This window comes from Mytilus galloprovincialis, chromosome 1, assembly GCF_965363235.1.
Source record: "Mytilus galloprovincialis chromosome 1, xbMytGall1.hap1.1, whole genome shotgun sequence".
In the NCBI taxonomy this organism is placed as follows: domain Eukaryota; kingdom Metazoa; phylum Mollusca; class Bivalvia; order Mytilida; family Mytilidae; genus Mytilus; species Mytilus galloprovincialis.
The window spans coordinates 122,046,823-122,061,876 of record NC_134838.1 but is presented as its reverse complement, the minus strand read 5'-3'; the positions used below and the strand labels follow the sequence as shown (position 1 = coordinate 122,061,876).

The window sequence follows — 15,054 nt, the reverse complement described above, 5'->3', positions numbered from 1 at the left end:
TGTTGAACTGCAAAATCCTACTCTAATAAAAAATGCAAGATTTATCATGTGCAAGTTGTTTTTAAAATATTACATATATAAATCCTTCATTGAACCTCTTGTATACTAAATACGGAAACACCGACGAAAGAACACCGTCCACGTTGATCATATAAACAACACATGAAATCACAGCTTTATCGAACAGGTAAGATATAGATATTGTTATTATTGTTTACAAATTGTGATTAAATGATTAAATAAATAAGATCAAGAGATACACTAAGAATAGTTTTTTCTCATATCGATCTATATTGTGAATAAACATCTATAACCGAGGAATGAACTTATCAACCCTGTTATAAATACATATTGATTTGTTTAGAGTCATTACATAATTTCTATACTACGTTGTCATATTCTTATTTGGAAATATTTTTTTTTTTTTAATTAAAACAATATTGTGTATGCATCTGTTCCGTTTATAAGTAGGTAAGCTAGTATATATTATAAGTCTTGGTTTAAAATATTAGACTTTCTTCAAACATATAACTATAGTCACTTTAATTGATATCAACTCGTAGTATAGATCTATTCCATGTTTGTGCTGTTTTTCTTTTGAATTATCTATTTTGTAAATGTTTATTGTACTAATCATTGTACAAATGTATTGATTTTTCCTTAATGGTCGTCTAGTATATATATATATATATATCAATTTCATACTTATTTACATTAAAATTTCGAAGAATTGGTCAATGCGTGAATTTTGTACTTTTGAGTACCTTTTGTGTATGTATTTTTTTTTTTGTTATTACTTTTTTTTTTTCATCGCCGTATGTATGTTCCATTAATGAACACTCTTTCTTTATTATTGTTTAACCAGAAACAGTTTTCGTGTGGTTTTAGTGACATCAAGGATTTGGTTACTATATATATATGTATGTACTTGTCTCGGTACATGTACATCCTTGTCCCCAGTAGATTATATATGACCGCAAGGATTTCTTCACTTCGAAGATTAAGATCTTATAAACACAGTCGTTCTGTGAATTCAAGCTTTGTATATATGCATGCGTCATCGTATGTTGAACAAAGTTTTGACATCAATAAAAGTTCTGTGTAATGTGGCTTTTTAACTTTGGAATTTCGTACTTTTTAAAGAATACTGGAATACTGAGATCTGTGTTATATTTGGCCCACCTTTGAAATCTGCCAGGTTTGCCAACTTTAAGAATCTGAAACAATGTTATGAGAAGTCAAGATGAGAACTGCAAGACTACCGAGTCAATTAAAAAAAATAACTATTTATTTTGTTAGGGGATGTTTATTATCATTGTACAAAAGACTACTAATTTTAAAATGCGTAACTGCATTGTCCAATTAATGTATCATTCCTCAGTCTGGATATATGAGATCTAATAATTGTTTCAATTATTTTTATTATAGGATTAACGTAATTTTTTAACCAGAGACTAAACAAAAACCTTTATTCTGTTCGGGAGTAAATCGACTCAGTTCTCAGAGTTTAAAAGATTTGGAAATTGTATGGGTCACTGAAATGTCTCACAAACTGAATAAAAAGACAAAAATACTTTTCAATCGATAATTATCATTTTCAACCGACATTGGTTATATTTTTTTTAATTTCAATTTTAACTTTCTTGAACCCGTTGATGCCATTAACGTGCATCCGACGTGTCAACTATGAAAGTAGTCTCGGCAACAATGTTTTAGTTACATGGTCTATATCGAGGCGTAATAAAAAGAGGAAACAAATTTCAAAGAGCATTTACATTCAAATGTTTGTAGACATACGATTCAAATAAGATTATCAACCGATATCACACCGTTGCCTTGAGGAAAACAATAGTTATATGTTATGCACTTGTCAGGCTTGTCAGTTCAGCGTAGCGAAAAAAGTATCTTGATATTCAGACCGTTGGTAAATTTTTGTATAATTTACCTTGAACTATTTATGTTGTTGTCACTGTTGTTGAAAATTACTAAACAATTATCAGTGGATACATGTCGATAAATCTGACAGAATTATGTCTAACTTTCCTGTCAGTGTTTTATTTTGAGTGACATTTTCATTATTGTAGTATAGAATTTCACGTGTAGCTTGTAATTGTCTCTTCTTAAAATATATATATTTTATGGAAGAGTTCATGGGAAAATTCTGATAATGGCGATGAATCAGTTTTGTTCACAGACTTATACATGATACAGTTTTACAAAACTGTTTATTGATAACTATATTTAAGGAATGAAAAAAGTAATAGTACCAAAGAGCTACTATAGTGTGTAGGAATTAAAATATAAATAATTTAATTTGAAAAACAAAATTTTCAGGAGTTAAAGAAATGCCTAAAACGTGAACGTTGTGTGTAGAATGGACCACAATCAGCACCATCATCATCACCAGCACCACCATCCGTCATCTACGCCGGCTCCTGTCGTCAGTGGTCATCCTTCTCACCATTCACATCATGCGGAACACAATGTAAGTCATTTTGTACAAGTTAGCCGTGAATATATAATAACCTTCCCTTTAAAAAAAAAACTAAGGTGGACTTTCTCATAAAGAGTAAGACTTTCACCGACGGAATAAAGTGGCGCAAACGTAGCATTAGAGAAAAATAAGTTGTGGCGCAAAAGGACGCATTTTTGGCGCAGACAGATCTCTCCCTTTAAAATAGCTTGAAATCTTTATCCAAAATGTGAATAAAGAAATGAACTGTCATTAACGACATCTTTATCTTTATCTTTATTTAATTTATTATTTTTTTTTTAATATATACGTTTATAAACATAGTTGATAAAATTTTAATGCTAAACTTGATAAACAAACTTTCATTCTAGATCACTCCACTGTAATTTGTAGTTTCAATCCATGGACCTTAAACTTTAAAATCTATTCATGCTTAAAATGAAAGTCCCTTTCATTTAATGTAGATCTTCGTCACTAAAGATTATGCTTGACAATTCTTTAAGTGCATTACCCTGTTTTTTGGTGTGCATGTGTTTTGATTTTTTTTGCTTGAATCTGGATGATTTAAACTCGAAAGTTAACAAAGGAGGGCAAACGAAACGTCGGACGAGGAGATATTACTAGTATACTCCAATAAAACACGTGGTTCCTGCTTTGAAAAGCACATATAAAATTCTTAAGATTCCAACCCTCCTCCTTTTATTCATTATTAGTGGATTACTGTAATACGAACTGAAGGGTATTGTTATGTTAAAGACCATGTAAGTATTTGGTCCGGACTATATAAGTATGCTCGAACGGTCTAGTACGAGCTCGACCATACGTGTGTATTTGGAGTCTTTTTTTGGACATGTATGGGTTGATTTTAGACAGGCATTTGTTAAGTTCTTTAACTAATATTGTTACAATTGCATTACAAAAGTGAATAAGCAAACATATAATGAATTAAAATGAATTATTTAGTTTCTTTTTTGGCACTCTCGCCCACAATGAACATTTGATTAGATTTTACATTTACATGCATATTTCTTTCGTTTTATTTTAGTAAAGTTAATACTCTAAAAACTTTTCTTCCCACATTATGCATAGTTCCAATAAATTCAACTTAAAAAGCATAATCCTGCAATTTTATGAATTACTGACATGCTAAATCACTGTGACAGGAGATTAACACATTAGATATGAACGTGACTTTTTTTCAAAGTTTAGATTTTAAATTTTATTCCCATTGCGATTGAACTTTTGGTATTTATCTAAGATTTCAGTTATGTTGATCTGTAATGTACATTTGCATCTAATACACTTGATCATTCTTTGATGTTTCTTAAAATTATACAGACCGTACGTGTATGGTCCGACCGTATGCGTATCATTTGAAAAAAAGTACGTGTACGGTCACTGTTGATGCTGAGTATTTCTCAAATACTTATATGGTCTGGAACAGTTACATTCAGTTTAGAAACCCGCTTCAAGTTTGTCATATTGGTATATAATCGACAAACCAAGCACAGGTACGAGGAAACAAACATCAAAGAATGCTTGAAGTTACTGGAAGCATGCTCAAAGTACTTAATTTGCTTAATTATACGTTCTTATATCGACATATATATACTTCGAACTTGATTTCATAAAGAAACGTCATAGCATTACAGGAAAATGCGGTTTTGTACAATGTCCAGAGTAAATTTGTTCAGTTTTCAGTCAGAAAAAATAAATGATTCGTTTCGTCTTCAGTTGTTTTAGATTGTACATAAATTAAAGATGTAATGTTAATTCTGCAAAATGTCTTTATTTGTAGAGACTTTCAAAGTAAATACTCAATGATAACCTTATTAATATTAAAGACCATTGTCAACTAAAAATTTGTTTTCCTATGGAACGCCATGACTGCCTTATGTTAATAATCAGCATGATATGCAGTTGTCACACCATTATATGCAGTTGTCACACCATTATATGCAGTGCTCACACCATTATATGCAGTGCTCACACCATTATATGCAGTGCTCACAACATTTTTTGAAGTGTTTACAACATTATACGCAGTGGTCCAAACATTATATGAAGTGCTCACAACATTATATGAAGTGCTCACAACATAATATGAAGTGCTCACAACATAAAATGAAGTGATCACAACGTTATACTTTGTTTGTTGATGAAGGTGATGATCAGTGATGGGGATGATGATGATTGATGTATGCATGTGATGGTGGTAGTTCATTCGGTAAACTTCGGATTTTTTTTTTATCGGAAATTACCGAATACAGTAATAATTGATAGTGCCCCGCAAACAAATTGAAACAGTTGTTGAAGTCATGTTATCAAGGCAATTCGATTGAAAACTATACCAGAAAACTGAATAACGCCTGCATTTGTCTGCAATTGGACAGCCATAATTTTATTAATTTATTGGAAATTCATTCTGAGGAAAAGATGAAACTAGGGGGTGCAACGATATAGGAAGAATTGGTATGAGTGCCAATGAGACAACTCTCCATCCAAGTCACAATTTATAAAAGTAAACCATTATAGGTCAATGTACTGCCTTCAACACGGAGCCTTGGCTTACACCGAACAACAAGCTATAAAGGGCCGCAAAATTACTTGTGTAAAACCATTCAAACGACAAAACCAACGGTCTAATCTATACAAAAAAACGAGAAACGCGAAACATGTATAAATTACATAAACAAACGACAACTACTGTACATTAGATTCCTGAAATGAATGAACTAGTTCTGTTCGTCGTAAGAAATTATACGCATGGCATAATGTTAGTTAAAAATAAAGATTTTAGTTGATGAAATATCGAAGGAAACTTTGTAGTGCCTTGAGTTCATTTCCTACTGAAGAACTTCAGCAAGGTGGGATCGCGACTTTATAGTCAGTACTCAGTTTAAAAAAGCTTAATTACATTTTAAATAAAATATCTAGCTTTTTATAAGACCTAAGTGCCATATTCAGCTTGCGTATATATGTCATGATTTAGTCATTATATGGCATCGATTTTCAGAATTTTGCATTTTTACATGAATAAGTATCAATTGTACCATTTTTTTACAAGCTTTTAGCACGTCAAGCAGTTTGTCTTATCAATATAAGCAGCACCCTTAAATAGAGAATATAAACTTTCATTAGAAAAAAATACCTTTTCAAGACCCAGTTTAACATTTCCATTTATAGTTATCATCTCTTATGAAAACTAAGATCGTATTCTTTCTGCTTTCCTTTTTGGGTAAATGCAAAGTATAACAAACAAGTATAAATGCCGTGAGAATCCAATCCAATATGATTTTATAATTAACATAGGATATTCAATTTACAGCTAGTATTTATGTGTTTTTGGAGGAATATTGCTGCATTATATATTCAACCCGAGTATGATTTTATTCAAGCAGTGACATACAATAGCTTATAGTTATGATACTGACGTTTTCTTACTTTTTGATCGTCTTATAGATGTGTATTTTTGTAATTTGTGTATCATTTCGTTTTGTTGAAAGCAGGCCATTTATATCTAGTGGAGGAAGGAACACGCGAATGCAGTTCATGCCGTCCCTAGCATATTACGCTGGTGGCGACGTCAAATTATGATAACGGACAAACTTGCAAGACATTTTCATTAATCCGTATATTTTATAGATAACCCTGTAATCTTAATGCTATTTGGTGTACCAACTTTAACTTTAAAAGTACTTTTTATTGGAATAGTTATCAAAGCCGAAAAATAATCTTCACGAAATCAAATCTCTGTTTTTTTTTGGCCGTAAAAGTTTTGTGAAGGCATGAAAGTTTAACTCGGACATTTCCGCAAGACATTGCAAATACATACAGAATGTGGCGGGTTTTAACATGTTAGCGGGATCCCTACCCTCCCTCCAACCTGGGACAGTGGTGTAAAAGAACAATATAAGAACGGACCATAAAAATCAGTTGAAAAAGGCTTAACTCGTCAGATGGATACAAATATAAATACATCTAACAAACAAAAAAAAAAAAAAAAAAAAAAAAAACAGAATGGACGTGGCCCTGTACTTGAAAATTCCAACACTGAACAAAAAGTACAAATCTGAGATTACTCGCAGTTACTGACAGCTAGTTCAAAGCCACTAACAACTAACAAAATCATGCATCTAAGTTTTGCGTTTAGGTAAAGATTGTTAAAAAAGAATGATTTACTGTTAGTGGATAGTAACGATTGTCCATGAAAAAAGAGTCATCTTGACCTAAATGAATTCAGGTTAAGATACATTAAGATACAAAATCTATTCAACTACAAGTCATAGAAGAATGATATCTTTTAGATCGCACTTCTTTGATAAAAATGGACCTTGAAAAAAGTTGGTCGCCTCGACCTATATTTTACGTTGGTTCTGATTAAAATTTATTTTAAGGTCCAGAACAACACATAAAAGAGGAATGTTATTTGTTACTGAGCACTTCTTTGATTTTATTGAGGGTCCGCGCACAATTTTTGTCACAATAACAGAAGCACACAAAAAAAAAAGACACTCGTTATTATGTCAATATATTTGTAATATAATTATATAAATGGAGAACTACTAGTCTTGTTTTGCTGTGAATTCCTTTCGGTTGTTGTTATTTGCGTTCTAATTCTTCCCACATACAAGCTTGTCTAGGGGATTTCTGTTATTTTTGCTAACATTTTTTCTTCATATTCCATGTTAGGATCAATGTAAGAGGTTGAAAATTTCAGATCTGAATAACTTCGTTATCTGGAAAGTTATTTTTGACAATGGATCTTGATTGTTTCTGTGGGGCTTCTTTCTCCTGTATATGGATCACTCAAAGGGGGGGGGGGGGGCGGAAAACTGTCGAGACTTATTTGACATTTATGTATAGCATAGTCCGAATTATATACTTGAAAGGATTAAAATTCACAAAATAGTTATTTTGCACTTAACATTGCTGTGCCATGCCTTTCAGATTAAGATTGAAAATCGTATATGTTTAAGTAAAATTTTATTTCGAATAACATCGCTGACCAACATTAATAATAAAAAAATGCAACGAACAGTATACATCTGACAGATATTTGGTTCTCCTGGGTCATAGCATATCTAAAATGCAGTCCCGTGTAATCTGAAGATATTTAGTTAGAGTAAAATGATAAGAAATGCACAATTATATATGTGTATAAATATATATGTTTTAACACGACTGCAAATTATGGACCAACAAGGGGCCCAAATAAACTTATTTTTGTATAGTTTCCAGACATTTTAACTTGTGTTTAAGTGTATGAATATCTCTGATATCATATCACAAGTTTCCATACCACAAAGGGAGGATTAGAATTGGCTTGAAAGGGGGAAGGGGTTATGACTCAAACCGTATTGTTTTTCTCATATCAGATTTCAGAAATTAAAAAGAAAATTTCTTCATATATTTTTTTTTTTTTTTTTGCAAAAAAAAGGGGGGATATGTTTTTTGGGGGGGTTGGGGTCAATATCCAACAGCACAGTGTAATGCACAAAATAAAAATAAAAGGGGGTGTATTTTTTTCTTTTTGGGAGGGGTTGGGGCAATTCACAACAGCGTAGTGTAAAAGCAAAAAATAAGTACAGTTATTCTGTGTCAGAAACCTATTACGTGTCAAATATTTAATTGCAATCGAAATTCAGACCTGTATCAAGCGTGAATATTCACGGTGTTCATTTTTTTTCTCAACAGTTCAGTGTTGGACCTCTTCGGTCGTATCCAGCTGTGCTCGGCGAAGCAATTTATTTGATAATTAAAGTATATACATATTTAGATGTGAATATGGTGAAACTGATCATTAAAATACCCTGGTGTGGAATAAATTTGTGGTAAATTGATCATACTTCTTAATTTCCTTATTTCAATAAGTTTTAAATATTAATGTATACTGCCTTAATAATGAAATGTTTTTGATAACTCGGTTCCAATTTGTTTGCTGGGTGCATTACCAATTATGGATTCGGTAATTTCCGCTAAGAAAACCCGAGGTTTATCGAATATGAGCTACCTACCTCACAAACATCAAACATCATCATCACCATCAAACATTATCATCACCATCAAACATCATCATCACCATCACTGATCATCACCTTCATCAACAAAAAACGTAAAATGTTGCGACCACTGCATATAATGTTTTGACCAGTGCGTATAATGTTGTGAGCACTTCATATAAAGTTGTGAGCACTGCATATAATGTTGTGAGCACTGTACATAATGCTGTGAGCACTGCATACAATGTTGTGAGCACTGCATATAATGTTGTGAGCACTTCATATAATGTTGTGAGCACTTCATATAATGGTGTGACCACTTTATATAATGGTGTGACCACTGCATATAACGTTGTGACCACTGCATATAATGCTGATTCAGTAACATAAGGCAGTCATGCATGGCGTTCCATATTTTCCGTCGACTATTATTGACCTCAGTGAAATTGGAAAGAAGGGATGAATGTTGGATTACTATTTCATTTCCACAAAAGGGCGACGGCATGTTGTATTTCTTCCTTTAGTTGCTCTTTTCTATTTTTTAGCATGCTGTTTATTTCAACTTTGACCTCGATGTACCGGTTTTATTCACTGGATGGCTGTTAAACTCCAGAACTGGTATTTATTAATAACTTTATTGAAACCCAATAATAAGATATTAGCACGTATCTTTATACAGTAATCTCTTTTAAAATATGAATTTGAAAGATAAATATAAACATTCCAATTATGCTTTAATTTTGTTTTGATGTAGAAATATTTTGAACTCTTTTATCTTGTATGATTTATCAGCAATATAATTTTGCGATTTTACTTCTTAACGCATATTTTGACTATATAAATAACTTTTAAGATTTTATCATCTTTAACTGCTTAATCTGTACACATGTACTGGTATTAACAATCCTCTAGATAACACACACGTATATAGTCGAACAGGATGTGCTTGTTTACTGTAAACGAATTTCTATCCAACGAATTTCGATATGAGGAGACGCACTTTTACGAAAACAAAGTTATGTCATTCTGTCATTTATCTGTTTCAGTGGCGGATCCAGAAATTTTCATAAGTGGGGGCCCACTGACTGACCTAAGAGGGGGCCCGCTCCAGTCACGCTTCAGTGATTCCCTATATAAGCAACCACATTTTTTCCCAAAAAGGGGGGGCCCGGGCCCCCTGGGCCCCCCCCTAAATCCGCCTCTATGTTTTCATTATCTTTTTGGCGGCAAATGTAATAAAATTTTCTAGGGTGCATTTCTATTGGTTTTTTTATATCTTTAACTTGAGCCTGACAGAGACATGTAATTCAATATATGTCTCTGATTCTGATTAATGTGAAAGAAGTACAAGAACTTTGTACTTTATATTTTCAATCAAAGCTAGGTCATACTTTTTTCACAGAAATTAAGATTCTGCCCAATAGCAATTTAAAGTTATCTTTTTTTTTCATGTTTGTTATTTCAGGTATCTTTGCGCTCTGTCTTGGAACACTTATATTGGGTATCTTGTATCAGGGTATTAAACACCTACGTGTCTATGTTCACAGAGATATCCCTCTAGTCAAGTGAGTATGATGCACCACAAACTCTGTCTTGGAACACTTATATTGGGTATCTTGTACCAGGGTAGTAAACACTTCAGAATACAATTTAAAAAAAGACCTGCTTTTCGTTCACTGTTTTGTACATCAATCAGGTCGTTAGTTTTCTCATCTAAAGTGTTTTGCATGTGTTATTTCGGAGCCTTTTATAGCTGACTATTTGGTATGGGTTTTGCTCTTGTTGAATGTCGTACAGAAACATATAGTTGTGAACTTCTGAGTCATTTGGTCTCTGAAGAAGACTTTGAGTTGTCTCGTTGGCAATTATATCACATCTTATTTGTTCTGGATAAATGTCAAAATTAAACTTTACCTTCAATTTCGTGACAAAAAATAGTAACCTGCTTTTCGTTACATAAAAAAAAAGATTTGAAATCCGAGTCGGTGATGTTCCTCCAAAACTTTGGATACCTCGTAATGTAATAACAACGATATAAACCGAGTGTCTGTTAATTAATGTCCAAGAAAAACCGAATACTGACGGTAGCAGGTAGACAAAATTCAGCAATGTGTATAACTGTTATAAATTAAAAAGTAATGAACAAATATACGTATAACGGTCATTATAACATTACACTTAATAGATCTGCAATAAAAGTAGAAATTCAGCCTGTTTCATTTTCGATTTCAGACATTCAGCTTTGACGAGAGAGCACGCTTTACAGACTTTACTCTACAGTATTCAGATCATAGTTAGCTATATTCTAATGTTAGTCATTATGACCTTTAATGTTTGGATATTCCTCTGTACGGTTCTAGGACTTGGTGTTGGATTCTTCTTATGTGAATGGCATCGTCCAAAGATAAGACTGGCAAGCTGTCAAAAGGATTGCTCCAAACCGATATCTCGTGTTAACACGGGACTAACGAGACTTAGTGCTAGTGATGTCAAAATAACAGATGATCAGGAACTGGAACCTCTCAGTGATACCTTAGATCAGTGTGAAAATTGCAGAGAAACACGATTGTAATCTTTTCACTTTCTCTCAGTCACTCTTTTTTTTTATGGATAACAATATTTTCAATCAGAGATATTTTGATGTTGCTTACTGCCATTGTAGGTATGGAAATCAGCGTATAAGAATGGAACGCTTTTTATGTGATTCATTGCTGTTCTTCCAGCAGTCTTTAATTTAGAACTGAATCTAAATTTTGTAAGTTTTAAGCGACATGAATGCAAGTGTTGTAGCGCATTTTTTATGAACCCCTTCCTCTTGCCTAAAAAGTGCTATATCATAATCATTTTGTTCATACTGCTCAAAATTTACAAATTCTGCATTTATTCTTTATATCTGCATTAAGTACATGTATATGTACGTATACTATTACAAATTATTGACAGGACTTTGATAATTTGAATAATGCGACTAGGTGAGTATCGCAATATAGTCGCATCTAGCTGATATAAGGATACATTATTCCTAAAATTGCGATAATCAACCACCAATTCTGGTTTGTCTGGCTTAAGTCGCACTAATAAATGTTGGCTATAATTTCTCAATTTAAAGTATAATATGTTAGTTGGAAAATTGAAAATGCTGCCTTCCTTATTTCTGATAGAAGCTTTTTAAAAGGGATAATTATTAAACATTGCAACCATGTCCTCCATCCATCCGTATGACTTATGAAGAACAAAATTAATAACACTTTTATTCATATGACTGTTATTTTAATGTTTAATTGTTACCGAATTGATTAGTTGTGGAGTGCAATAAAATAATAGCAATGGTGCTAACATGCATTAACTATGATATTAATTTATTTATTGCATACACTATGCTCTATATTTTAATAAAATTTAAGTTGATGAAGTATTGTTTGAGTTTCTTTTCTTATGTTTCCTTTACCACGTATTGTATATCCAGTCAAAAGTTTAATTAAAAATTCGTAAGGGTTCCGCAGAACCCAGTGTCTCGCCTAGTTTTGCTGTTTATCACACACTTAACAAAAAGAGGGAACAAAATCAATAAAACTATTCCTCTCAATACTTTCTTTTGTTTGTAAGAAGCTTATGTCCAACTGCAGACTGTGTGTAATGTTAACTGGCAGAAAAAACAAAGTTCATTTATATTAAAGTAAAAAACGGAAAAAATGGAACAAAACTTACTTCTGGATAGTATCTTATGAACATAATCAAGCTTCTGTCCAAGTTTGTTAAAAATCCAAGATAGTTTAAGAAAGTTATTAAAACTTCAAAAACTTAACCACAGAGTGAATATTTGTGTACGACGACGACGCCGACGACCGAATGTAGGATTGCTATGTCTCGCTTTTTCGACTAAAGTCGAAGGCTCGACAAAAATGAGACAATTTTTTAGGCTTTCAGATTTTAAAATTACACAAATTATAATGAATATGCTAAAACAAATCGGGCTTAAAGAAGACACTGGTGTTAGTAACTGTTACATGGTGTTTCAATTTGGTCAAACATATGATTTTTTTCACTTTCAATCATCATAGATTAGAAACAAATAGCTACCCAAAACGATCAAAATTGTCACATTTTGAGGTCTTCTCGTGAATATGTAGATATCAGCAGTTACCTTTACACATAAAACATTCTGCAAGGATAGTTACACTTTTAAGTTATGAAGACCGTTTCTGATATTTGATTTTAAAAACTATCTCCAAAAGTTTAAAATATCTAAACTGAAAGGTCCGGACTGTTTCAACGTAAAACAGGAATCCAACATTCCAAACCGTCTAGACAACAAAAGACCAATACAGCCCATTAAGTACTATATATACCATGGTTTTTATACGACCGCAAAAATTTTAATTTTTCGTCGTATATTGCTATCACGTTGGCGTCGTCGTCGTCGTCCCACTCTAACTTTAGTAAAAATGAATAGAAATTGATGAAATTTTGACACAAGGTTTATGACCACAAAAGGAAGGTTGGGATTGATTTTGGGAGTTTTGGTCCCAACATTTTAGGAATTAGGGGCCAAAAAGGGCACAAATAAGCATTTTTTTGGTTTTCGCACTATAACTTTAGTTTAAGTGAATAGAAATCTATGAAATTTTGACATAAGGTTTATGACCACAAAAGGAAGGATGGGATTGATTTTGGGAGTTTTGGTTCCAACAGTTTAGGAATTAGGGGCCAAAAAAGGGCCCAAATAAGCATTATTCTTGATTTTCGCACAATAACTTTAGTATAAGTAAATAGATATCAGTGAAATTTAAACACAAGGTTTATGACCACAAAAGGAAGGTTGGGATTGATTTTGGGAGTTAAAGTCCCAACAGTTTAGGAATTTGGGGCCAAAAAGGGGCCCAAATAAGCATTATTCTTGGTTTTCGCACCATAACTTAAGTATAAGTAAATAGAAATCTATGAAATTTAAACACAAGGTTTATGACCATAAAATGAAGGTTGGGTTTGATTTTGGGAGTTTTGGTCCCAACAGTTTAGGAATAAGGGGCCCAAAGGGTCCAAAATTGAACTTTGTTTGATTTCATCAAAAATTGAATAATTGGGGTTCTTTGATATGCTAAATCTAACTGTGTATGTAGATTCTTAATTTTTGGTCTCGTTTTCAAATTGGTCTACATTAAGGTCCAAAGGGTCCAAAATTAAACTTAGTTTGATTTTGAAAAAAATTGAATCCTTGGGGTTCTTTAATATGTTGAATCTAAAAATGAACTTAGATTTTGATTATTGGCCCAGTTTTCAAGTTGGTCCAAATCGGGGTCCAAAATTAAACTTTGTTTGATTTCATCAAAAATTGAATAATTGGGGTTCTTTGATATGCCAAATCTAACTGTGTATGTAGATTCTTAATTTTTGGTCCCGTTTTCAAATTGGTCTACATTAAAGTCCAAAGGGTCCAAAATTAAACTAAATTTGATTTTAACAAAAATTGAATTCTTGGGCTTTTTTGATATGCTGAATCTAAACATGTACTTAGATTTTTGTTTATGGGCCCAGTTTTCAAGTTGGTTCAAATCAGGATCCAAAATTATTATATTAAGTATTGTGCAGTAGCAAGAAATTTTCAATTGCACAGTATTCAGCAATAGCAAGAAATCTTCAATTGCACAGTATTGTGCAATATCAAGAAATTTTCAATTGCTCAGTATTGCGCAATAGCAAGAAATCTTCAATTGCACAGTATTGTGCAATAGCAAATATTTTCAATTGCACAGTATTGTGCAATAGCAAATATTTTCAATTGCACAGTATTGCGCAATAGCCAGAAATATCTAATTGCACAATATTGTGCAATAGCAAGAAATTTTCAATTGATTGGAGTTATCTTTCTTTGTCCAGAATAGTAGTTGAGTCAACTTAAATCATTGTTTTATACAATATACAATGTATATTCACTTTTACTACCAACTGATAAATTAAAACAATCTTTACCATTCAGTGATAACAAGCACCTTTTGTTACATTTTAATATTTTATGATGTATTTAAATGAGTAGTTATTGTTGCAAACTCCATTAGAAATTTGAATTGAGATCAGTTTTGGTAAAAGGGAAAGGGGGAAATGAAAAAAAATGGGGGAGGGGGGGGGTTACATTTTTCTCATTTCAGATTTCATAAATAAAAAGAAAATTTCTTCAAACATTTTTTTGAGAGGATTAATATTCAACAGCATAGTGAATTGCTCAAAGGCAAAAAAAAAAATTTAAGTTTATTAGACCACATTCATTCTGTGTCAGAAACCTATGCTGTGTCAACTATTTAATCACAATCCAAATTTAGAGCTGTATCCAGCTTGAATGTTGTGTCCATACTTGCCCCAACCGTTCAGGGTTCAACCTCTGCGGTCGTATAAAGCTGCGCCCTGCGGAGCATCTGGTTACGAGTTAACATATTTAAACAAACGAATCCGAAGGATGAGTTTGTTTAAATATGTTAATGAGTAAGACACATGGTATATAAAATTTGTAATATAACAGAGGCGGATTTAGAGGGGGGGCCCAGGGGGCCCGGGCCCCCCCTTTTTGGGAAAAAATTTGGTTGC

The 15,054-nt window shown here is 32.6% G+C and overlaps 1 protein-coding gene across 1 annotated transcript; it reads left to right on the top strand.

Annotated features, from left to right (window-relative positions):
- The first annotated feature begins 2,334 nt into the window (after positions 1–2,334).
- LOC143056191 (protein SLC31A2-like) lies at positions 2,335–11,887 on the top strand. Its single transcript, XM_076229275.1, has 4 exons — positions 2,335–2,485; positions 9,021–9,093; positions 9,941–10,040; positions 10,708–11,887. The coding sequence occupies exons 1-4, from the start codon at positions 2,375–2,377 to the stop codon at positions 11,045–11,047; spliced, it is 624 nt and encodes a 207-aa protein (XP_076085390.1). The 5' UTR covers positions 2,335–2,374; the 3' UTR covers positions 11,048–11,887.
- The last annotated feature ends 3,167 nt before the right edge of the window (positions 11,888–15,054 follow it).

Bases quoted from the DNA above. Each gene is read 5' to 3' on its own strand.
- LOC143056191 (XM_076229275.1), top strand. From the start codon at position 2,375: ATGGACCACAATCAGCACCATCATCATCACCAGCACCACCATCCGTCA. The intron at 2,486-9,020 runs GTAAGTCATTTT...TCTATTTTTTAG, and splicing joins CACATCATGCGGAACACAAT to CATGCTGTTTATTTCAACTT. The intron at 10,041-10,707 runs GTGAGTATGATG...TTTCGATTTCAG, and splicing joins AGAGATATCCCTCTAGTCAA to ACATTCAGCTTTGACGAGAG.